This window comes from Maniola hyperantus, chromosome 5 (genome assembly GCF_902806685.2).
Source record: "Maniola hyperantus chromosome 5, iAphHyp1.2, whole genome shotgun sequence".
In the NCBI taxonomy this organism is placed as follows: Eukaryota; Metazoa; Arthropoda; class Insecta; order Lepidoptera; family Nymphalidae; genus Maniola; species Maniola hyperantus.
In genome coordinates, this window is record NC_048540.1 from 12,418,070 (window position 1) to 12,444,802 (window position 26,733).

The 26,733-nt window shown below is 36.2% G+C and overlaps 1 protein-coding gene across 12 annotated transcripts in view; it reads left to right on the forward strand.

Moving 5' to 3' along the window:
* The window catches only part of dnc (phosphodiesterase dunce), a 465,943-nt gene that overhangs the window by 412,214 nt on the left and 26,996 nt on the right, over positions 1-26,733 (forward strand). For all 12 annotated transcript variants that reach the window (XM_034968460.2, XM_034968458.2, XM_034968459.2 and 9 more), the window contains one exon: positions 10,866-10,978. In XM_034968460.2, coding sequence (XP_034824351.1) covers positions 10,866-10,978 — 113 coding nt within the window. The remainder of the gene's footprint in view (positions 1-10,865; positions 10,979-26,733) is intronic.

Sequence of the window (26,733 nt, forward strand, 5' to 3'; positions counted from 1 at the left end):
AAAGGTGATGCAGCCAGCAACCTCGCGAAATATCTTATGGATGAAGCTTTCGACGTAAGGCACTTTTCCGAGCGCCAACGATTAGCGAAAAAGGAGTTGAGCTAAAAACTAGAAGCGCGTGTGTATTTGGGATAGTTTTGTGATTTGTCACTAGGCTAGGTGCGAGTGTGCGAGTTTTTTTCACTCAAACAATCGCCCATCATAGCTCGTCGTACATTAATAAAAAATTATGAATCCCTGTGCAAATTGCATGAGTGTTTTGAGTGCCAAGAGAGCGTTCATAATTTTTCGTGACAACGTGTAGGCAAACCAAACATTTGCTGTCCTAATAAGAGTATTATATAACCGAAGATCAAGTTACAAGGCGTAATTCATTCAATGCTCATCGATCTGAAAAGGATATTTCAAAAAGCATTTTATCAGTTAACACGCCCTTCAAAAAGGTTTTGTTGGGGAAGATATTATTTCGTTCTACTTTCTCCTTCAAAAATTTTACTGTTTTTGTTAATTTAAGTAACGGACCGTGAACTTGTTAAACCTTTTTTATAAGATGCTTTAAGTTTTAACTTGGGGTTAAGCGAAATTGTTAAAATGTACTTTTAATAATAATTCCAATAAATTCGTTCTGCTATTTTTGATGTTTAAAAACGATTTTGTTCTTTATCCCAATATGCTTATAGTACTTACAAGTTTGCTCCAACGTTAATTGATTTCGAACATTGAAACACTAACGTTAGAGTGAAAGTCAAAAAGTCAAATAATTTACTCAAATTAGGTAATAAATTACACTTTTTGATGGCCGGATTTATTAGATGATAATAGTCGTGATAATTTTTACGCGAACTTAAACTAAAGCTACGAGGGTTCCAAATACCTATGGAGTATGGACCTAGTATTATGGACCAGTAATATGGATCCAGTAATATAGACCTAGGTGCCTAAAGTAGATTATTATTCAGTAGGTACCTAGGTAGTGCCGAATTTTGTTTTACTGAATTTTTCCTTTTGTGCAGTGCCACAAACGGAAAAATTCAGTAAGAATTCGAGTCCTGAAAGTAAAACTTTAAATTTTAATTTTCTGCAGTTTGAACGGAAATTCAAGGAAACAAGTGATGAGATTCATCGACGTCACTTACCTACTTACTCGTACTATGATCTCTCAAACAATCAATTGTTTACGTTTTTATTTTAATATAAAAATAGCGAGCAGGCGGTTCATCTGATGTTAAGTGATTATTGCCGCCCATGAACATTTGCAACGCCAGAGGAACCGCCAATATGCATTGGCAGCCTTTCTGGAATTTGTTGATCCGCCTTTTGAATAACCCCATGTTGAAATCCAGTGGGAACACCGCCGATACTCACAGCACACAGACAGACAGTTTTGGCGCAAACTCATAGTAAGACAAACAACAAAGTTTTTACGAGTTAGCAAAGTCGATATAAATGCTTGGAATGTTTGTTTCTTGTTTTTGCTACTCTACTATTCTTTTTATCTCGGTAATCATAAGTAATCGTCTGTTTACTGACAGGGCTATGTGTTAAGACGAAGATTTAATGTCGTGGATTAATTTAAATATCTTATTAAGATGCTCTAGATAATTTGTGTCAAGGTTATGACAGTAATAAATCTTACTTGTGTTTATTCGTAAGGTAATTTCTTAGTGCCGAAAAAAGTTGGTTTAGTACGCGACAAGTCGAGACGGCAATTGGAATACGAGGCGGGGGGACGCCCCGCACACCCGCATGTCAGCCGCGCTGTCTCGCACAGGGTTAGGGATGATTTATGCCAACACGTGGCGGGCACGAGCTGTGCCACGTAGGAGGCGCGGACGAGGCACGGATTCAAAACATCACGAACTTTTTATATGAAGCAGTCCCTGTTTCACCGTGTGGCGTCCGTGCACGGACACGGCACGGTGAAGCATAAACAGCTTCATAATAAAATGTTCCTGATCTCGTCCTCGTCCGCGCCTCGTACGTGGCACGGCCCGCTCCCGCCACGTGTTGGCATAAATCATCCCTTAGTTGCATACTTTAGGTATAGCATGCATTATAGTGAAAATAAAATGGTTGTGTATGATTGTTTAAACACGATAAGAGAAGATTAATTTATTAAAATAAGGAACTACGGTATACATTTTTTATTGCAGACACGGAAACAGATTCGATTCAGTTAGTATAGAAACCTAAATAGAATGGAATTTTAAAGCTTTAATCTAAACAAGGAAAGCTAATTCTAGTTTTTTAGAGATCTAGCACATTGCTGATACATACTATTCCAAAACTTGACATTATTAACCGACTTCAAAAAAGGAGGAGGTTCTCAATTCGTCGATATCTTTTTTTTTTGTAGAAAAGATTTTCCATGGCAAGGGAGACACAGGTGGTCTAACATGTTTAGTCAGATTTAGAGGAAAGTATTGTCAGTGTGAACTAGAGTGAGGGAACCCTCGGTTTAATCCTGAATCGACGATATGTCAAATATTAGCCTATGGTGACGTGAAATCAAAGAAAAATAGGGCTACCTGGACTCAAAATACATACATAACATTTGACGCCTGCCAGTGACGTTTTGTTAAAAGTTCCTTAACTGTTGTGAACTGTAAATTGTCCTAATTTTGTAACTGCAGTCACATCTCTCAACTGACTATTAAGTTATATTAATTATATCATTGCTTAATCAATACAAGTTTTATACTATAAACGTTTGCAAGTAGATCAATCATGAAACATAATTTTCTTAGTATATCAATACAAGTACATGCACTGTTAAAAGTCACAACCCTGTTTCTATTTCCTTCTAACTCCCTCATCATCATCATAATCAGTAACCAATAGACGTCCACTGCTGGACATAGATCTCTTGTAGGAACTACCACACGCCACGGTTTTGCGCCGCCGCCATCCAGCGGCTCCCTGTGACTCGCCTAATTTCATCCGTCCACTTAGTGGGGGTCTTCCAACGTTGCGTTTTCCGGGGCGGGGTCGCCCAATGTCTTTCAGTTTTTCGAACTATGTGCCCAGTCCATTGCCACTTCAGCTTCGCTTACACTAAGCTGTTGGTTACTCTTACTCTAATATTATAATGTTTATTCGAATAGTGTATTTCCAGAAATCAATTTTGCACTTACAAGGTTTTACGTTGTAGACACTGTTTTTAAAAGATGCCGATATCTAACGCTGGCGCCAATTCATCTAAATATTTTTCAAGTGAAGATCAAAAGAGATCATGCTAGTAAATCTTACGAGTGAAACAGTTCATGGTTACTACTAAGCTTTTACGTATAAACTCGGTTTATAGGCTGCATATAAATTAACTAGCTGATCCGACACGGTTCGCTCAGGTAAAAAAAAACGAATATTTTCTTAGACAGAACGCGTCAACGTATAAAGTAACTTTGAATGTCTATAATGTCTACATAATTTCTAGAATGTCTATATATTTTATATCTATCGTCGAACGTGTCGTTGTCAACTGTTGGACATAGGCATCTTTTAAAGACTTCCACACGCCACGGTCTTCATCATCGTCATCTAGATTCAGGACTCCCTGTGACTAGTTTGATGTCGTCTGTCGGGGGTCTGCCCACGCTGTGTCTTCTGCTGTGAGGTCGCCATTCTAGCACCTTGGATTCCAACATCTATCGGTTCTTGGAACTAGTGCCCCGCCCACATATCCTTTAACATGTTTACTATTAATGTATGACTTGATACGGTTAACACTTATCAAAGTGCTCGTATTATAAGCTGTACTCATAGATATGAAGATAAAAACATGAGATAAAAAGATAACAAGATAATCTTTATGAACAAAGCCAGATTTGCACCAAAAGGGATGAGACAGAAACCAAACACACGTCTATCATGGCTAAAATTGTGACGTTTAGCTACTTAGAACATGTAAAGTTAAATAAATTGAAAACTATGGAACCTGAAATCTGAAGGCTTTTCTTGGCAAAATTGCTATGATCAACCAAAGTTTGATTTTATATTGTCACATGTGAGTTTAGTAAAATATTCAAAATATTAAGTAATATTTTGACTCTGACTCGTCAAGCTTCTAATATTATTTCTATAACTAGGGGGAGGTACACAGGAGATAAAGGGTGAGAGATACGTAAAGGGTGGAGTTTAAACATAGATTTATGGATTTTAGTCAGGTCCCTAACCACTTATTTGATTTATCGAAACTGTGATTATGATTAATGATGTTTCAGCTCGTATCACAATATTAGTATCTCGATTATAAGAAAATCACATATCATCATACGTTTAAAACAAATAATACGTCTAACGCCTATTTAATGAGTTGCACACACTTTGAAATGAACTGACTGAATGAGAGTCACGTGTTGAGATTATGATGAGATCATGATAAAGAATTTAACCTTTAAACATGTCTATAGTATTTCAGACATCAAATACAAATGGAGTATGACCTTTTATCTATTACAATTACATAATAGGATACAAAAAGCAAGAAAATAGTTTAAATTCGGTTTCTGTTTTTATGTTCCTTAATCTAAGACTATCTGCACAATTTAGGACGACGGTTAGGGAACTTCTAACAAAACGTCGATGCTTCGACGTCACTGCCAGGTATCAAATGTTAGTACATTTGATGCAGGTAGCCCTAAAGTAGCCCTATTTTTCTTTGATTTCACGTCACCATAGACTAATCTTTGACATATCGTCGATTCAGAATCAAACCGAGAGTTCCCTCATTCTAGTTCACTCTAGACTCTAGTATCTGCTTCATCGCATCTCATGACACGCATCAGTATGGTAATTTCCATATTCGACACCGATCATTCCAAATCAGGACCACCACCCATCACACCAGGTCCTCAGTCGTCCTCATCCAGTCATCTCCCGCCGCCCACTTTTTTAATATCGTCTGTACCACATGATGGACTTACCTCAGAGAGATCAGTCTATCTTAATCTATTGCGTCTAAGTTCTCGATATTTTCATATTAACTGCACGTCAGAATCACTTAATACGCACTGTTCAAGGCACGTTCAATATTTCTAGTTGCGTGCCGACAATATTTCGCCACATTCCATTAGCGGCACGCATGCCATAGGTTCGCTTTCCTTGATCAGACTTTGAACTTCGAGCGATAAATATTAAATACCTCATAACTTTTTGTAGAACCGCCTACGTATTTAAAAAATCACGAAACTTTGGCGAAGCAAATTTTAGTAACTAGCGATAAATGTTAAATACCTCAGTCCTCATAACTTTTCGTAGAATCGCCTACGTATTTGAAAAATCACGAAAAAGCAAATTTTAGTAATTAATAAGCAAATTAAAACTTTGTCCGATCCGATTTGTTTAACATGTCTTGAGATGTTCACGTGTAACGATATTTTAGTTGAAAATTTATTTGCTATTCGTCCGCGTGCAATTTAAAAGTCCCGAAAGCTTTATGGTTGATTTATGCCAACATGTGGCAGCCGCGGGCTGAAGCATAAACTGCTCCATATAAAATGTTCGTGATGTTTTGAATCCATGCCTCGTCCGCGCCTCGTACGTGGCACGGCTCGAGCCCACCTCGTATTGGCATAAATCATCCCTAAATTGCTCCTCGCATGCTTCTCTACTTGCCTGGAAAGTATCGTCAAAATTGGTCCAGCTGGTTCTAAGATTATCTTGGGTTAAAATGAGCGTAGGATCTTGATAGCGTTTAAAATATAGCCGTAATATATTTATTGGCTGCGATTTCAAAATAAGAACTTAATAAAGGGCAGATTTTAAGATTACAGACAGATACTTAGATTTTATTTATTTGTATAGATCAATCGATATTACCCGAGAAACCATTAGAAGTTCGTGCGTAGGAAATCGACAGGAGATGGGTACGAAGATTGCCTACATTTGTTATTGCTCGTTGAAATGTTACCAAGAGGAAAAGATGTATGTATGTTTCACCCCAAATATTTATGCATTACGTATCGAGGCCATAAGAAATGGTTTTACTGCGTATCTATTAACACTTTTCTGAGGTCAGTCGGTAAATCTGGGTTAGGGCGATACAAATATATTTATTGCAAAATGAACTATAGTTTGGCGGCTATACTGTCCCTTACCTCATGAAGGAAAACTACTGGCCATTTTCTAGCAGTTTAGAGTCGCATTTTTTTCTTGGGGTTTTTCCATTTCCCTATGCAGCATTTATTTTGATCTAATATACTTACCTGTTAATAAATTGAAGTTACAGTGCGACGTAAGTGCAGATACTTACAATACACACTTACAAATAAACAGATAGGCTGACATACATAAATGTAAAAGCCTGTTAATAAAAGATAAAAAAATAAATAAATAATAAACAGATTCAATTTCTTTATTTCTATTTAGGTATAAGCTGTATCAGATTATTTTTTAGATTGTAGAGAACACTGCCAATTACATTGGTTACAGAATATATCGATTATGCCTGATAAAAAGCATGGCCTTTTTAATTCTAGCTTTAAGCTCTATGTATAATTTTATGAGATATGAATGATTGACAAGGAACGTGAGGCGTTGACCTTCGAGTATAATATCATATCTGGACATCCTTGATATGTCTACGTTAATAATAAATAATTAAATGTTTATGTACTAATTATTATTAAAAGTGTACGGATCCAACAGGAATCAGATAAAAAGAATTCTTTCACATAGCTACTAATTATTTCACTTTTTTCGTTCAAAATTATACAATTTTTTGTCACATAATCTGTATATAGGGTAAGTATAGGCCGCAATAACCGAACCTGCTAAAAAAGGCTACACATTTTTCAGTTCCCGTCCTTAGTGCGTTCGATGCGTTTGACCTCAGCTGGTCTGTTCCTCACGTTTTTTTTATTGCAAGATAGGCTTGCGCTTGACGACAATCATGCTAAGAAAAGACGTCATTCGGTTTTCCATTACTGCAAAATGCGTTTCCTTTGGCGCGTACCGATACCGCGATGTTGCCGTTAGTGAACCTAATTTCATTCTGCGTACAGGATCCTCAAGAAAATTGACCAACCTCTCTTATACTAAAAGAATAGGCGGTGGTTATTCCTATAAGGCTAAAGTCACAAGTTATCAGTATGAACTGTGACGTCAAGGATCACGCTTCAGAAGTGTGCTCGTTGGCAAAACAGTGGTTAATCTATGTGAGAAGGTCGTCTCTTATCGGGACCTCTGTGCATCTTTGACAGACAGTAGGTAATCAGTATCGATGGTTACGAGGAAAATGATATTATTACTTTCATACCGGAACTACTCGTCTAAGGTCATTGATAAGTGATGTAAATTGCTAAGTTTCTATCTGCAACAGAGACAGTGAAATCTAAATATATAAAAGGAAAGGGTGACTGACTGACTGACTGATCTATCAATGCACAGCTCAAACTACTGGACGGATCGGGCTGAAATTAGGCATGAAGATAGCTATTATGACGTAGGCATCCGCTAAGAAAGGATTTTTGAAAACTCAACCTCTAAGGGGGTGAAATAGGAGTTTATATCGTTATTATGTAGATAAAATTTGTGTAGTCTACGCGGACGAAATCGCGAGCGTAAGCTAGAATTATTACAAATTTAACATACGCTCTTTCAAAATTCCTAATTAGATTAATACGCTTTCCATCTACGATCCGCAATTACAAAAGAGGTTGCAATTATGGTCAAAATGTCCATAAATTTGAAAAAAGAAGCTTGTGGAGGTTAAAAAGAATCTATCAGTAGGCATCCGGAAATTATTTTATCGGTCGGACCAACGGGACGTGGTTTGAGGGCTACGTGATAAAATACACGGTTGATAGACTAACCGACGCCTGCCGGCTGCGGTTGTTTATATGCAGATAAGGCAATTTACTATATTTGAGTTGTAAGATAAAATACTACTATTCTGTTTATGTCCATGTCCATATATTACATATGTTAGCGACATTGCTTTGCCTACAGTTGAATTTAAAAAAAGAATTACGAGGAGATGAAAAATGGCGGCCAAAAAAGCCGGAGCTATTGATTTGAAGCAGGGAAAATTAGAATTTATAATTATGTTTTGAAGAAGTTAATAGTTTAGAACTAAGATTGAAGTTAATTAAGCATTGTCTAAATGGAATAAAGTCAGTTTCTATAAGTTGAGATTATTTTAATTACATATTACATATATTATATGTATAACTAGGTGCCTACTCAAACATTCAGACTACGAATAAATTCAGCCCTACATAATACGTTCTGTATTACTGGTAAATTCTTTTGCAGATTCAAAAACACTTGTGCAAGTTTATATGAAAAAATCTATTCCTACTATGTTTATGGTCTATTTTCTTCCACTGCTGGACATGTAAACCCCCGAGATTTTGTACCCGTTTAAAATATTCTTCAATATGTGAAAGATATATAAATTGAACGTGAATAAATCTAGTTTTATTATAGTCTGTATATAGTGTTTAAAAGGAAAAGCTGACTGAGTGATCTATCAACGCACAGCCTCACTCAAACTACCGGATTGATCGGGCTGACATTTAGCATGCAGATAGCTATTATGACGAAGACATCCGCTCAGAAAGAATTTTTGAAAATTCAATAGTTAAAACAGGGGTTTGATATTTGTGTAGTCCACGCGGACGAAGTCGCAAGCATAAGCTAGTTGCATAAAACAGTTCAACAACATAACGTTACTTTGGTTAAGTGGTATAGACGATAGATGCATAATGATTAAGGATACATTATATAATATTGTTATTTGTTATTCATGATTTGGAATCTTTAAAGATAAACAATTTATTAATGAGACACTTGTGATAGTTAACATTGGAGCTACCGTTGAGTTTATCGTTAATAGACTTGTTTTGTTGAATACATAGATTAATTATTGGTCTCGCTCCGATATATGGTTGAATAATAATTGGATTACTTGGAACGTCAGTATCGTCAACAAAGTCAATGATAATATGCGAATTTGACAAATTTATTGTATTTTTCTTTGTACTAGTAGGTATGTAAATGCTCAAAATTTAGCCATGTAGAAATGAAAACACGCGACGTGTTTTTTTATTTTTGTTCAGATACAAGTTAGCCCTTGATTGCAATCTCACCTGGTGGTAAGTGATGATGCAATCTAAGATGGATGCAGGCTAACCTGGAAGGGGTATGGCAGTTTTTATTAAACAAAGTTCACCCTGCTCATGTGTTTTAAAGATTTCGTAACAGATTCATTCGGGCGTGTCAACTGTCAGCTAGTAATGGATAAGTCCACAATTCAAAATCATTATAGAAGTGGTAAAGCAGCTTGAGTCGCTCGTATGCACATCAGTGTGTATTATTGTAAAAAATTGATATACTTAATATCACAGAGTAACAGTTTAATTTACACTGTTTTAGATGTAGCTCTAGGACTATTATGTTCTTTCGAATTTTATTTTTGAATAATTAAATTGATAAAAGTTGACGACACGATGTCTTGATACTATTTCTGTAACTTGATCTAGAACTAACTTAGGGCCGCGACTTCGTCTGCGTGGACTACGTACATTTCAAACCCCTGTTTCAAAACCCAGCCATTTAGGGGTTGAATTTTCTTAGCTGAAGTCATCGATATAAATGACAAGATACCACCCAAGCGAACAAAATTTTTCACGGTTTTGGAACCAAATAAATCAGCGCCACCTCTTAGATTTCATAGATTCATAAGTATGAACGACCCGTTTGAAATCCAGACGTCACTGAGGTTGCATTGGTGCTAAATAAACATTGAGTCGGTGCCATTTTGCTTGTTCAATGGCCCTGTCCTTACGAAGTAATATATAAGTCAATGGCTGAAGTCTATGTTATACTTAATAGCTACCTGCATGCCAAGTTTCAGCCCGATCCGTACATTAGCTTAAGGTGTTCGTTGATAAATCAGTCAGTAAGCTTTTCTTTTTATAAACCTTTCGATTCTTTGGTTAAGTCTGTATGTCTCATACGACGTACATGTCCTCTTAATCCAACAGTTTTATGACTGGAAGTGTATTAATAGATGTAAGAGACATGGTTGGTGGTATCCTTATCAGATGACTGTTAAGCTTGTACGAGGTGATATAAACAATACGGTGATGTTAGTGTGGCCATATTTACTGCGGGGCATTTACCTTTCTTAAATTACGTAATATGTTATTAACATGATATGAAATAAATTAACCATAGATTATGAAAGTAATATACACGTACATTATAAATTATTAATGTAATATATTAAGCGTTGGAAGGTGACGTGGCCTATCTTTAAAAGACTTTGGTCGCAATATCAGTTGATCCATGAGAAAACGATCGATAAATTGTAACTTTTTAATAACATATAGATCACAACTGACAAAGGAGAAACTGATTGAAAGCATATCAAAGTTCAGTTCAAACTTTGATATGCTTTCAATCAGTTTTTTAGGGTTCTAATATTGCCTACACCTTGCATAATATGATATCTCGAATAAACATTTTTCTATTCTATTCTAGGTTATCTCTATAACGTACATCGGTGGCCTGTATAAGCTTGGCTTTTGATATTTTGTGGACCAGCAAATGCCCAGAATGCCACTACAACACCTTAGATAAAAGAATATTATGATTAGCATTATAACGTGACTTTTCTTTCCCCTCCAACTAAACTTTAAGATTGGGACAAGAGTAGATGCTACAACAGACCACCAATCGTTTAGATGTTAGCTAATGAGTTTTTTTTTTAATTAAAATGGCGAGAAAACGTACGGCGGGTCATCTGATGTTAAGTGATTACCGCCACCTATGAACATTTGCAGTACCAGAGGAACCACCAACATTGATTAACATAAGCACACAAACATCCATAAATTCATCGCTTTTTTTCTTTGTTTCAGACGAAGCATACATGAAGCTGGCACTAGAAACCGTTGAAGAGCTGGACTGGTGTCTGGACCAGCTCGAAACCATACAAACCCACCGCTCCGTTTCAGATATGGCTTCGCTCAAGGTATTTGACAAAATTGTTATCTATAATAGTTTGCAAGATATGACGATATCGTAGAATAACAAAGCTGATCGCATATCATAAGATAACCGCAAGAGGCACTAGAGCCGCAAGAACTGCTAAATGTGACAAAAATAAATATGAATTAGGTTGTGGAGTTATTATACTGAGTGTAAATATAACCACGATTAAAAACGACGACCTCCCTGACGCAGTGGTAAGCGCTGCGGTTTTATTAGTGGGAGGTCCCGGGCTCGATTACCGGCAGGGGCTTGGAATTTTATAATTCCTAAATTTCTGGTCTGGTCTGGTGGGAGGCTTCGGCCGTGGCTAGTGACCACCCTTCCGGCAAAGCCGCGCCGCCAAGCGATTTAGCGTTCCGGTATGATGCTGTGTAGAAACCAAATGGGTTTGAGTTTAATAAAAAACTGCCATACTCCTTCCAAGTTACCCCGCTTCCATCTTAGATTACATCATCACTTACCACCAGGTGAGATTGCAGTCAAGGCCTGGCTTATGTATCTGAATAAAAATAAAAAAAGTGTGTGGTTATTGAAGACATACCTACAAATGACGTCATTAATCAGTACAGAACATGGTTCAAATGTGGGGTGTTGTACAACACAACCAAAACTAAATTGGCAGGTCTAAAAATAGTGCTATATTTTCACAATGACATAAAAACATAATAGATATGAGAAATAGATAGCATAGCTAAGACAAGTTTCGAGCTGTCGATTTAATTTATAGAACATGTACAATTTTTTTAATTTTTTTTAATTCCATTACACGTTAGTTAGATATAGTACGCAAGTCCTTATATTATCACACCAATCAAATCAGCACGAGAATATAGTACGCGATAGGTTGAAATGGCAATCGGGGAGGGAACGCCCCGCACACCCGCACAGCTCCTGCGCTAACCCGATGCGGGTGAGCACGGGGCTCATACCCCGATTGGTCTCTCAACCTGTCGCGGAGTAATTAGCGTGGCTTATAATGCGCGATTATGGAGATACTTGCGGTATTCTTCTTGTGTGCGATCACCTTTAAGCTATTATCTAAGTATTTCCTCATGTTAAATAGTGTAGCTTGCAAAACCCGGCAGATAAATCGTTACACGCTCTATTCGCGATGATCGATGGGAGCTGTACCTAGAAGATCGCGTTTTCCTGGATAGTAACTACATGATTGATGTTTAGAGATATCGATTTTTAGAAGTAAACAATGAGTTGGAGTCGTGAGTGTTCTTATGACGTTAAAATAAAATTATGATTCAAAACATGACTCAATGGTTGGCAATAAGAGCTAGTGCTATCAGTAAGTTACTTACCCCTATTAAAATACACTGTCTCGCGGCGTTTACTTATTGCATATATTTTTAGTATGAGAACACGGATAAACTCCGTAGCACGAATATTCGGTTAAGTGAACTCTTTTGAAAGCTTTTAAAAATCGTCATAGTTCTCCACTAATTGGTAAATACCTAAAACATCAATGTTGATTGAGAAGCTTTAAATTACGACCAAAATTAAATTCAATCTTTCTAGGACCTGTCGGTAAGCAGTTGTCGATAAGTACTTTTTTATTCGTAATTTTGTTATTCGTATTTTGATTACAATAGTAATATAGATTGATTGTACCTATAACATTCAGCCGTTAATAAGCTCAAAGCAAGCGGCGTCGTTGTATCAAGTGATTGACGTCCACTGCTTCTGCAGCCGCTGCAGGACGTAGGTCTCTTAAGGGTCACGACCAATGTATAATAATTATGTGCCGATTGTGTCCAGCAGCTCCATCAACTAAATAAATAGTAATAGATACTTGCCTTAGAAGCTGTAAATAATATCTTATTTAAATAACGAAACTATATATCATAACTAGCGACCCGCCCCAGCTTCGCATGGGTGCAACGTAGATACTAATGTGGTGTCATTAGGTGTCATTGCCTCGGAAACTCTCAAATGAAAGGATTTTTTTCCGACCTAATTCACATTACTTCAATTTCTCTAGGGATCTCTAATTTTTTTAGAATTAAACTATAGCTATAAACCTTCCTATTGAATCACTCTATTTGTTGGTGAAAACCGCATTAAAATCCGTTGCGTAGTTTAAAAGATCTACGCGTTCATACATACATCATACATACATACATACATACAGACGCGGGAAGCGACTTTATTTTATACTATGTAGAGATAACAACTTTTGTTTCTACAATCAAAGTACTCAATTAAATAAATAATCCTTACTACTCTTTCCAGATATCCAATTTACGGCATACTTGCGTAAGGGAGGTTTTGTCACCAGAATCGACAATATTAGAAACGGGCAGAATTGAGAACCACCTCCTTTTTGGAAGTCGGTTAAAAAGGATTGGAACTACTTGAAACTCTAAATCGAATGACGTCTTTATTTCATTCATAATATGATCACGGATCACCTAATTAACCACTACCTACGTCGACGCGGTATAATTAATGAAACCTTAACGTTTTCTAATTTATCTTCTGTTTTATACCAACTGTAGTAGAAGTGTAGTAGACCTTTAAATCTAGTTTATTACCCATCATAATTCCCAAGTTGAAGTAAATTACTTTCCTAAATGTCAAAGTTTACAAGGATTCTCATCGCGAGTCACCGTTCTACTTTTCTAATTTCCAAAACATTCCTATGGAACTAGTACTTACAGGCTTGTTTTACACGAGTTTCGACTGTGGGTCGTATTGGTGAATGCCGAACGCGTAGCTTTGAGAAAGAAAAGTTTTAATGACTTGGCGGTATAGACACCTACGTCTTTATTTATAATTCTAGTTCAAAAAGAACTGTGGTCATAGCGTCCCGAATTTTTGAGGAAGTGTTTGATTAATGCTGAAAGTTGGGCTGCATGATTTGACTGCAAACCAGACTTTCCAGCACGATAATTCTAAAACTATGATGCATAAAAATAAATAAAAATCTGTTTTAGAATGCACAGGTGAAGACCTTTCATATGATACCCCACTTGATATAGTTATCTTACTTCGAAAATTGAAAATACTAATTATTAGTTTATGACCACAAATATTTTTTTTGTGTGATGTAACCACAAATTCACGGTTTTCAGATTTTTCCCCGAATGTCAGCTATAAAATCTACCTACCTTCCAAATTTCATGATTCTAGGTCAACGGGAAGTACGGGTTTCTCGACAAACCGACAGACAGACAGACAGACAACAAAGTGATCCTATAAGGGTTCCGTTTTTCCTTTTGAGGTACGGAACCCTAAAAATTACCGATTTTCGAGCCAATGTTTCTTATTTCCTTAGTACCCTACCTCTTAAATGTCTGCCGGTGTGTTCTTATAAAATATTTATCAGAATAGAATAGAATAAAAAAATAAGTATTTAATTACTTTACAATTAGTGCTCCCGAATCGTCGGTCGTTAATCTACCACTTGCTTTGGAATTTAGTAAATCATACTAGATTCGCCTACTTAGTCATAACGGAGAGTGGAAAATTCACAACATAAATGTAGGAACTCATTATTACAAATTACAGTTTAAAAGCGTAAAAGACCTATCAATAATACCTCGAGAACAAAATCGTCTTTTTTTAATTAGCAACTTCGAATTTAGAAAATTACTATCCGACGCAAATTCCCTTGACAGCCATTTGTGGCGAGACCGCACGTCAATCGGGCTTTTCAATTCCCGCCTGACACCGACGCACTTTGCCACAAAAGAGAATTAGGTAGCTATGTTCACTAATAAGAAATGAGAGAAAAAGGGTCGATTTTATTTAAGTTAGTACAAAATTTTCCTTTGAAAACAAGGATAGGGCTATGGTAGCCTGGGCTCCAAAAACTTAACACTGGAGTATTTTGCACCTGCCACAGTAAACAAATGTAAAGTGTTGGCCCCCCTTAGGCGCAAGGCACACCAGCAGAATTATAGCGCGGCGTGTTTCTTGGTAACAACTCAAACTAAGCCAAATCAAATTTACTTTGGCATAAAGGTGGAGGCATGCGGCATGCCCAGGAACCTTGCCCAAGCTCGGTATCTATTTTGTTTTCAGTTACCAATTTCAGTGATATGTCAAAGTACATGAAGGTGAGTTTACGTAGTTATAAAAAGACTACTCCACTCCAATCATTGAATTACTATTTACTAGTATAGGTAACTAGCTGACGCCCGCGACTTCGTACGCGTGGATTTAGTTCTTTAACAGTCCCGTGGGAACTCTTTGGTTTTCCGGGATAAAAGTATCTTATGTCGCTCTCCAGGTCTTTGACTATACCCATGCAAAAAATCACGTCAATCCGATGCTCCGTTGCGATGTGATTGAAGGACAAACCAACAAACCAATAAACCACCAAACCAACAAACGAACTCACTTTCGCATTTATAATAAGGGTACTGATAATTCCTCAAAGACTCCACTACATTGGTTTTCTCAACTTATTCAACTCACCGAGACAAATTTTTACAAAACATTCCTATCTGTGTAACCCATTGACTTACATTCTACTCGTACACCTAGTTTTTGTAATGAAGTGTCTCTACAAACATTGGATCTGTTCTGAATTGCATTGTCACGTTGAAACCATCAGCGTCGAGACGGATAACATATTAGAACACTTTCCTAGGAATAGTTCGTGCTGTATATAAAGTGTATTATGTGCACCTAATGTATTATAGTGTATCTACTTCATTCTCTTACATTGCTACTGTATATTATTTGTTATACGAACTGTTTCCACCATATTGTTTGATTAGAAACTTAGTGTGCAATAAGACATTATACCTACATAATGACCTTAATCTTTGTATTCTACCTCATTTACACAAATATAAATATTGAAACATGACGTAGGTGCCTAATTATTATAGCTTTTTAATACTTTAATTAAGGGTCGGGTTTTTAATCACTAAAGTATACCAATGTTGTACCACAGTGTTTACCTGCGGCATAAATCTTTCAATTTTTTTTTAAGTTAAGTTTATAAGGCGATTGTAAAAAACCGCTCAAAGGCAAAAACGTATTAAATAAATAGAATTAATAATAATTTTTAATAATTATTTTCAGTTTAAAAGGCTATAGAATTGTAGTAAATATGTAGTATATATAGCATAGTAGTAGTAGTATATAGTAGTAAAGTATTTTGCACCACCAGGTAGGTTCACGATTATATTGATTTCATTTGCCCCTATAATTAGGTAGTAATAGTGATTGGTCACGACAACACGCTAATTTGTAATTATGTTGCTAAACCACAAAGATTAATTACTTAATTCAGTTTTATATAGATTGAACAATATCTCCAAATCTATAAGAGCTAACTGAATAACCAATACTTGTTAGGACACTAATAGAGATATTATAATCTACAACAATAATAATTGATTAATTAATTATTCAACTTTGTTTGAAATAATATTACATTAGTACCGTCTACACAAAGAACATGACGCATAACTGACGTCACAATATCGTTGCTTAATACGGCTAAACTATTACAATCAATTAGGAACTTTGATGATAACTGTTTGGTATTGATTGAGGAGAACCCTCAGTTTTTGAGATAGGTTATGTGTACGGACCCATAACCCATCTCAAAAACTGAGGTTTTCGTAAGTTCTGATGTTATAAAGTCAAAGTAAAATGAACCTAAACTTGCTTCATTCAAAGTCGTATATAAAAGACGAGTAGGTAATCTTACGTTTGACCTAAGGTCTTGCCTCCTTACCCGGGCTGTTATCACGGGAAAGATAAAAATGATAAAAAGTGTTGACTGATGAGATGTCTAGTCCAGTCATACATTCGATACTACGACTTCATGTAAAAATAGTGTTGCAAACTTGCATAACGATATATACAATATTATTTTATAGGCTTATAAAATTACTTACAATTACTTACTTACATAACTATCCTTTTTAAAAAGACTGTCATGATTTATTATCTATGATACCTAGGTATGATCAGCAACTGTACTTATATTATCTATAGTTACGAATCGCTTAAATAATGCGCAGAAAAAATTGTAAACAAATAAAAATGATAACCCGGTTTTTTTAATCAGGTGCAATCGAAACATATGTATTGACTAATCTTGACTGTATTGAAACATGTGGCGTAGCTCGTGCTAGAGTTATCGTTAAATGCGTCTTTATGCAATGGCCTTTTTATTGCCTGTAAGATTAAATACTGACGATCAGTAGGTACTTATCTATTTTGTTAGCCTGCAGTTACGTTAGTATCATCAAATATTCTGTGCTGCAGCAGTCCAAAATCCAAATGCAGCCCGTCTGTATTTTACCTAGCTCTATAATCCTAATTCCTAGGATTAGATAAACCTGTGGCTAACTTTCTAATAGCAATGTAAGCACTTATCTACGATTAATAAATCAACCGATAAAGACGTTTTGTCGCTACCGCAATGTAAGAAATAGAAAAAAAATTCTAACGTACCTATCGCTTTTTTGGGGCATCTCTTTTGAACAGCCACTTTGACACTTAGCTATTTTGTTGTAAAATATTTTCATATTTTACCTGTAAAATGTAGCAATTGTAAATGCTTATACGCACTAGCGGTCAGCCGCCCAAGCGATTCGTCTAGCGGCTTGCAACTTGACGCGTATGAAATAGCGGCTCACAGCCACGGCGACGAACCGCTGATGAACCGCGTCAGGCAATTGGACCGCTTCAAGTCGGAGAATTGCGTTCAGTCTATCATACAATAGCCAGCAAAATATGTTATACATCGACCTTTAGAATGAGATTTCGGCTTTATAGAACGTTGTCTCTATCACTCATACCTATGTGACGTTTTGTCGGTCTCAACGATAGAGATAACGCTTATGAAACCCGTATCTCTTTCTAAAAGTTGATGTAAAATATTTCCTGCCTGTAAATGAAATGGACGCTGTCAACGTAGCTCGTGTTATCTATTTGTACTATCGAAAACGACGAATAATATATATTAAAAAATATTGTATTCATCCAATTCCCATTGTTTTTGTTTTAGCTCTCTGTTTTTATTAACTGCTGCTTCACAATTCCATGTTGCTTTTCTTTATTGAATTTCGACAGTAATTTTTTCCGTATCGAAATTCGTGACTGCGCTTTATATAGTAGTACACCCGTACAAACTGCAAACACACCTGCGGCACGCCGCGTATACTGAACCGCCTAGTACGCATTGGCCAGGTGGCGGCCAGCCGCGATGCGAGCCGCTGCCTCCCGTTCAACCGCCGCGGTTGGAATTTCGTCGCGGCTGTGCGCACAAAATGAGCGGTTGTCTTGCGGAGTCTGAACTTTTGTACGAGTCCTTTTCGCTTAACAACGTCCAATAATATAAAGCCACGTCCACAAAATTTTCATAATATGTCACAGAATTCGGCGGGAAAATCGCGCGGTAAAATTTCACAGTGCTGTCTTACCCTTAAACTCTAAAGATATACACTCGTTCTACTGCCAGAAAATTGCCCATAAAACTTAATAGTGGCTATTTCGGTCAATTTATATAATTCTACTCGTAAGGTTAACTATTATTATCATTAGATGTTCGCGATAATGACCCAGATCGGCGGTTTAATGTGCCATCCGAGGCACGTGCGTATTTTGTATTATGTAATCAAATGAAACATGCTACAGTACCTACCTTTTATTACATTTTGATATAATGTGCTATTTTCTTCTGGCGTAAGTTCTGAGTTTAGATTTCTGCGTTCTGCCGTTAAACTGACCAATCTAACACGTCAGTATGGCCGTGTAGAAGCGCAATCCTACCTTGGTATAGATTACACTAAACGAGGAACACAGAACTCTGAACTCACAATTCTGTATCCCTTTTAGTACGATCAACGCCCTGCAATCATAAGTAGGTTTAAGTATGTACAACTGTTATACACCTATAAAAATTAATGTATTTCTATCTGTTACCTATACGATCATGCATCGTTTATCCGATTGGGTTTAAACTTTTTGTACAGTTGTTGTTGGTATTTGCGCGAAGTTTTCTGACATAGTACCATCAACATAATATAATACACGCACGGTGACGTGTAAATTGCATTGCAACGCATATCAGAATAGAACTGTAATTTAAAGATGTCAGTCTTATTCTACAGTCAGGAAATGACCAATAGAACATAATGGCTTTGTTTGGCACATTGAAATAACGTCGACCTTTTACTTGTGTAGACAAACAAGTAAATTAAATAACTTGATCTGATTGATTTTAATTTTTAAAATTTTCTTCTTCTTAGTTCTTAAATCTCGCGACAAGCTTTTTTATCATATAAACTAGCTTATGCCCGCGACTTCGCCCACGTGGACTACTCAAATTTTGAACCCCTATTTTACCCCTTTAGGGGTTTAATTTCAAAATCCTTGCTTAGCGGATGTCTACGTCATAATAGCTACCTGCATCCCAAATTTTAGCCCGTTCCGTCCAGTAGTTTGAGCTGTGCGTTGATGGATCAGTCAGTCAGTCAGTCACCTTTTCCTTTTATATATCATATAAATAAATTATTGTGTAATGAGTAATGACGTTATAAGTTGATAGTTAGAAGTTTTAAAGGAAAAGTTTATTTTATTCTTTTTAGCGAACTTAAATAAAAGCTTGTTTTTAAAAAGTTTTTTACTTTTAATTTATTAAATCCTAAATATGCTTGCGCGCTTGATAATCATGCCTGAAGTAAAACAATGATGAGGTTTAGGTTGGAGCACGTTTGAACAAAAGGTTGCCATTAACTCTTGCCTTGAAGATGCTCAAGTTATAAGTATGTGGCTGGAAACCTTAGCGGTTTGTATGAGAAACGTTGAGCAAAAACCTTTGCTTAAGCATTTAATAATGAATACTCGTGAACCAAATTAGATCTGCTTTTCACCTGTCTCCCTGAAATATGTTTTAGTCATGTTAAACATAAACGGAGATCAAAAGCTGGCTGTATAATTTAAATTGGCTCATTTCAATGCCGATCTGTGACCTCACACTGTTTAAGCGATCTATTCGCAAAGTTATTTTAAAGCCATAAATTGTTCGAGGCAGCTTACATAGTATTAGTAAAATGTAGGTTTAATAATATGGGATAACTTATAGCTTAAAAACATGATATTTGCTAGTAAGTTTCCTTTATTAGAAACTTATTAGAAACCTCAGTTTTGAAAATACACATAATTTTTGGCGATAATTCAATAACTACTTACTCTTTGCAGTTAGCCGCTTTTTAAAACACGGGGGGCAGGATTCTACTCTAGTCTACTCTGTCTGTATGCAATAATGCATTGGCCCTAATAACTCCATTAGAAAAAATACTATAATGAATGAACTAGGTAAAGGTATAGTCTGGCCACGGCTGACGGCCGCCGGCAGCGGAGTGCGCTACGCCGGTCACGTAGGCCCATCCCGCTATAGGCGGCGCCCGCCTTACTAACAACACCAACTATAGTAATTCCACCTTTGATGTTATATAATTGACGTTTAATTATTATCTTTGTACGGTATACGTGAGGAATGCTCTTTGTATAGTAGCAAATCATGAGCATGATTATTATAAACACTGTAGTTAGGTATATTTATTTATGCACTGTCCGTGGCAGTTAATTGTGAACGGGTCTGACCTTATATATCATCATCATCATTATCATGGTCAACCCATTGCCGGCCCACTTCTGAGCACGGGTCTCCTCTCAGAATGAGAAGGGTTTGGTCGTTTTATTTTTTATTTTTTCATAGTCTACTTCGCTGGCCAAGTGTGGATTAAAGTACCTAAGTGTTTAATTATATATTTTGTGGTTAATAGTTACTTTTGGGTTATTCTTCCAGTTTTATTTAAATTCACATTTTCCTTAAGATATTGTATTTTCCCAAACTGTTCTAAAGATTTTCACGATCTTGAGATGTTTTGGGTTTTTTAAATCGAGACCAGTAGGTAGGTGTATCTACTACGTCACCTACTGATTTCGGAATTTCCCGGGTGCTAAGCTAATCCATTTGCACAGTTGCAAGATAACTTCTTTGTGTGTAGCTAAGCGAGCCCTGGCAATCAATATGGGACAATGGAAATATGCTCCTGGCTTATGAAAATCCGCGTTTGTATGTATATTCACTTGTAGCTTCTGAACTTTTTATAAGACGGTTTTCATTTTAACTAAAATAGAATAGAAATATTTTTATTGAAATAAACTTTTACAAATGCTTCTGTGAAATTTCGAATCGTCAAAAGAATTAAACACTACTTTGGAATACTCTTCCAAGGAGAAAAACCAGCAAGAAATTCGGCAGCTACTCTTTTCAAACTTTCTTACTATGTTTAGATTAATGTTCTTATAACTAGGTAAAAGTTGAAGCCAGAATGACTCAGCTAGTACTATTTTATGACAACATATTATTATGATTATTCAGTCATTTATTTGTTCTACACATTCCATAATATATAACAAAAGATGTCTTTTCTTTGAAAAGACTGTTTGAATACGACAGAAAATTTGCCCTCGTTATGATTATTGTAAGATGAAGTAATAGTGTAAACAATATACCTACGCCACTATAATATGAATTCGGAGAATCTTTCAAGGTTTACCTGAGTGATTTCCTTCGTGAAATCTAACTCCATGAAAATAACTCTGCCATCCGTGGTAATCTAAAATGCAGTGAAGTGCAAAAAGCAAGTTTTGAGATAAGCAGACTGAAAACCGTGCAATGGTAATTATCTCTAAAATAAAACTTATTTAATAGAACAAATACAGCTCTCATCTGTATTTATGGTTCAGATATTTCATTACTTATAAATATTTTTCCTTTACATTCAAATTATTTTAATGAATTAACCTACATAATCTGGACTGAGTGAAGAGAAGAAAAAGTCGCGGCCATCACAAAAAAAACCTGTACTGAAAATCCAATATGTGCAAACAAAGCAATGGTGCCAACATGACGGCAACGGACAAGTTATAGTGAACAGTTTGTAAATAAATGGTCTCAAAAACTCAAATTGGACCGTGAGTGGCTTAGCTACGTTCTAGCTACGAGGACACTAACGAAGCTTGCGTCTGTTCAAACATGACGTCTCCCGAATAAAATCCGAGGTTGATTGATAATTCAAAGGTAATAAAACTCTCGAATTCGAAGCTTTACCTCATTGCCCTCTACCCATTCAATATTTAACTTGTTTATTTATAAACCGAAATTTTCCCTTGGCTAAATGTTTTTGTCTAGAATAATTTCAAATTATCAGAAATGAGTAACGAGTAAGTTAAATCGACATATCTATAGTTCGGTTGAAAAACAAATTCGAAAAAATTAAATTATGGTTTCCTGACTTTTATGATCAGCTGCGCCTACGTTAAACTCGAGTTAAGCTGTTCTTCATATTAAAATTTCCAGACAGACTATCAGACTGAGGCCACAAGATGCGTTTCCGGTGCGTTGCGGCGGCGTCGCACTACTGTGGATTTGAGTATTGGGTGCACACGGGCACTGCATCGCCACTCCGCCAAAAAGTATGGCGTTGCAACGCGCCACCCCTCCTCGCGTCATATTTCTGATCCCAAGTCCGTTGCGCGTGCGGTGCGGCGCCGCACGACGTCGTAACGCATGATGTGGCATGGTAGCAATTTCTATGTAGGATGACGCAGCGGCACCGCTCAGACGTCGCAACGCACTGGAAACGCATCATGTGGCTTCCTCTTACCTGACCATCCTCGGCTTAGTTGGTGTGAAATTTTTGAAAATCCCTAAACTATTTAAGTAGGTAGTTGGTGTATTTACAGACAAAACCTGCAATGCCAAATCTAAAGTTTTTAGGCCCTGTGGACTGGGATGTAGGTAAAGTCTACTTCCAAAAGAATCTTTAAAAAACCCAAACCCACTAGTACAAAGTTGCGGGAAAAAGATTCTTATATCTGCCATTACAGCATAACATTAAATTACGATTTACGTAAACATCAGACACAAAACAATTACTATTATCTCATGTTGCACACGTAAATTAACTTTTCCTCGTAAAACGATACCGACTAGGCCCTGCTCTTAATAAAGTTTAAATAAATTAATTTATTTATGCTCGCAATTTTGTATTATTTAAAACCAAGGTGAAAATATACGCAAGCCCTATAAATCTTTTAAACGAAACCGCATTCGTGATTTATATTTTTCAAAGTACTAAATTATGTAATTTAACTACCTTAATTACGCAGGTACGCTTACGTAGAAAGCTTTTTTAATTTATTGCGTTTAATCCACAGACTATTTAACTTACTCCGCGGTGGAAAATTTAATTCCAGAAACGGGAACATATGAACTGTTTATTGTTATTAATTTGTTATTGTAAGCAAAAGGTCATGTTTCCATTCCTATTAATCTAAACAATGACTAATTAAACGTAAAGCTTCTAATAAATGACTAATTTCCAATTAATCTAATTAGTTACTAAGCAAATAACGTCGTTATGTGTAATCCGTAGGTATATTTTGAGCAAATGTAATAAAACAATCATATTAATGTTTATTGTCTAAAGCCTCGTATCCCTTTAGCCTTAGGCGAGCAGCCTGGACTTGAGGCAAGCTGATGTTACCTGAATGGATACGTCCTTTATCCATCCCCAGTAAACCTATGGTTCAGACTGAGGCGAGAAATATCTAACAGCTAAAAAAAATTACTCACTGATGCCTGCGTGGATTTAGGTTTTTAAAAATCTTGTGGGAACCCTTTGATTTTCCGGGACAAAGTAACCTATAATATATCACTCCCCAGGTCTTTAACTATAATTATGAAAAAAATCACGTTGATCCGATTGCGACGTGATTGAAGAAGAAACAAAAACACTTATGCATGTATGGTTACGATTACGTAAAAAAAACTCTACACCAAACCTTTTTTCTGTTTTGGTAAGATCAACTTTTACCATATTATTCAATTTAACTATAACTGACATAACTACGAAAGCATCTAAGACTAAAATGTCAAACCTTGAGAGATATTGCTTATTGTAGGTTCTTTCTAGATTTTGAGAAATTCCAACGGGATCTGCAAAAATTTAAAATCCACGCAAATGAAATAGCGGGAAAAACAAGTTACGAGTAAGGTACCTATAGAATTCCGTATAATTTGATAAACTTTATTAGGAAAACTCAAAGTCAGAAAACTTAAATAAAATTATTATACGCTTATAAAGGTCACAAGGGTTACTTAAATTAATAACGAGGCGACCCTAATTCCGTAGGTTTGAGAGATTGGAAGGGGTGCTCTTATTTATAGGATATAGGTTAGAGACGTTTCGAAATTCCTTTAGACTGTGAAAGGTCGGTAACTTCACAAGATCCACTTAAGATTCTGGTTTACACATCAATAATTATAAATGCGAAAGAGTATCTGTGTGTCTGCTAGCTTTACACAGCCCATCTTTTTAATTGATGTGACAAAATTTGGTACAAAGATAACTTAATTGCGTCCCAGGGAAGGATATAGGATAATTTTTGTCCCGGAAAATCAAGGACTTTCCACGGAATTGTTTTCTGTAACTTTTGTGATGTCGTCATCCCATCTTTTTTCAACTCCTTATCTTCCAGGTCATCGTTTCCAATTTAAAGCATACCAGTTTGATAAAAATATACCGATGTGATAAAAATATTCTTATACAGAAAATATGACCAAAGTCGTCAATCGAAACCTTGTTTTTCTTGTTTTCGTAATTTTATCAATTTTCACTTTTTTAATTTATCAGGTAATTTTAATCTTCCAACTGCAAAGTAACTCCATTTCTCTTGCCCCCAATTCAGATAATATTAAAATAAAATTTGATTCCGACTTGGCTTTAGCTTCCATAAATCATGTCTGTAACATCTCTAGCGTGCCGTATCCAAGAACTACGTAAGATTGACGTGCTCATTTATCCACTGTAACTTTGTGCTGCGTACCGCGTACCTATATAAACTTAATTATAAGATTTCATATACATTTAAGCAGCCTCAGAGCGAATCTACTTCAGACAATTTGAGACTGTTCTAATTGATAAGTTTAGTCATCCGGTTCTACGAAGCACACACTTTGGATCTGCACAGAAACTTTTAACGAAGTAATAGAAATGGCATCATCATAAAATAAAAACTGCTGGCTTTACTACTGGCCATCGGTATAGCTATTGCCAATTTTTAGGCACTCTCTCATACAAAAATAAGTCATAAGATCATATTGTTACCTCTAATATTCAAAGTAACGGCAATCAAACTTTAACGCTTTGCAAGTAAGTCTGTTGCTTGTTTTCTTTAAAATAACCGCACTGATGTTTCACTAGACATCTGAGCAGCGACCAGCTCATACTCCTTTACCATTTCTATACCCTTCTATAGCGTGATAAGAACCCTACAAAATACCTACAGTGTAATATGTCTCATGCTTGGCGTGCCTTACGGCGGTTACGCATTTGCTAATGATTTGACCTGAGGCCCTAGTGCTAGTGTAACTTTTCTAGTTCACGTAAAGTGTGCGTCAAACTGTCATATGGTATGAGCGATAATAGATATGGATAATAATAAAAGGGATGGAAATGTTTTCTTTCACTTTCCCGTCCTTACTAAATGACAGATGGATGCAAACTTTGTTTTCTTGAAAAGTTACACTGGGGCCTCTGATCTTCTTGTGTATTTTTTCAAGTTAACCTTAACTGTGTGTAAATCAGCTATATACAGGCCGTTCACTATAACTTGTCCCATGCCGTCATGTTGGCACCATTGCAGTTCGCACAATTCTAAACCCTAAGTCATAAGGAATAAAGCAAACAAAGCAATGGTGACAACATGACGGCAAGGGACAAGTAATAATGAACCGTCTGTATAGTATGGACGTATGGACGAGAAAACGTCATCAATCTAGTCAATTGACATTTCCATACAATTTTGGCAGATTTATGTATAGCTAACATTTACAACTTGATAAGTTGCACTCAGGGCTCAAATGTTAATTATCCAGTTGACTGTACATAAAAACAGGCGTGATTTTAAGACTGCTTATTTTTTTTATTTTTTTTTATTTTGTTTATTTGAAAGTAATCAACAGCGTAAATACATAATTATTATTTAAATTTAAATCTAGGTATAACAGAAGGCCAAAAGAGATTACTTAAAATTATAATTAAACTATTTTAACAGAATAGAGTTAGAATAAATGTAGGTATATACAATAATAAAATAAAATTACAACAGTGTGTGTATGATTGTATGTGTGTGTGTATGCGTGTGTGAGTGTGTGCTTATGAGTATGTGTGAGCGTGTGTGCATGTGTGTGTGTGTAAATGGGAGTGTATGATTGCATGCATATTTAGATGTTAGCTACTTTTTTTTTTTGTTTTACGATGATAGTTTCTTAATTCCTTAACAACTTCCCATGACGTCGAGGCCGATACACAAACGTTTTTTCAGCATGCACGTAAAAAATCATGACATTTACGATACGTTTGGTGCGATTTAAAGCCTTGTAAAAAAGCTGGCAACAACCGGTGAGGTATTTGCATAATGAGATTTCGTGAATCAATTTTCACGTAGCCAAACTTCAGAGTTAGGGCACACACACACTAGCAGATGGCGAAAGACTGGAAAGAGCATCCATATTTATACAGAAGGGCTCTCTGCCCTCTGAATTTCATTTCATACCTACTTACCGCTAGCATGTTTTGCCAGTTTTTCAGTGTGCTCCGCGATGCCACAGAGGGTCATCCAATACTCGAAATCTGAAAAGAATATTCTCTCGGCATTGATATTAATAATAATAAT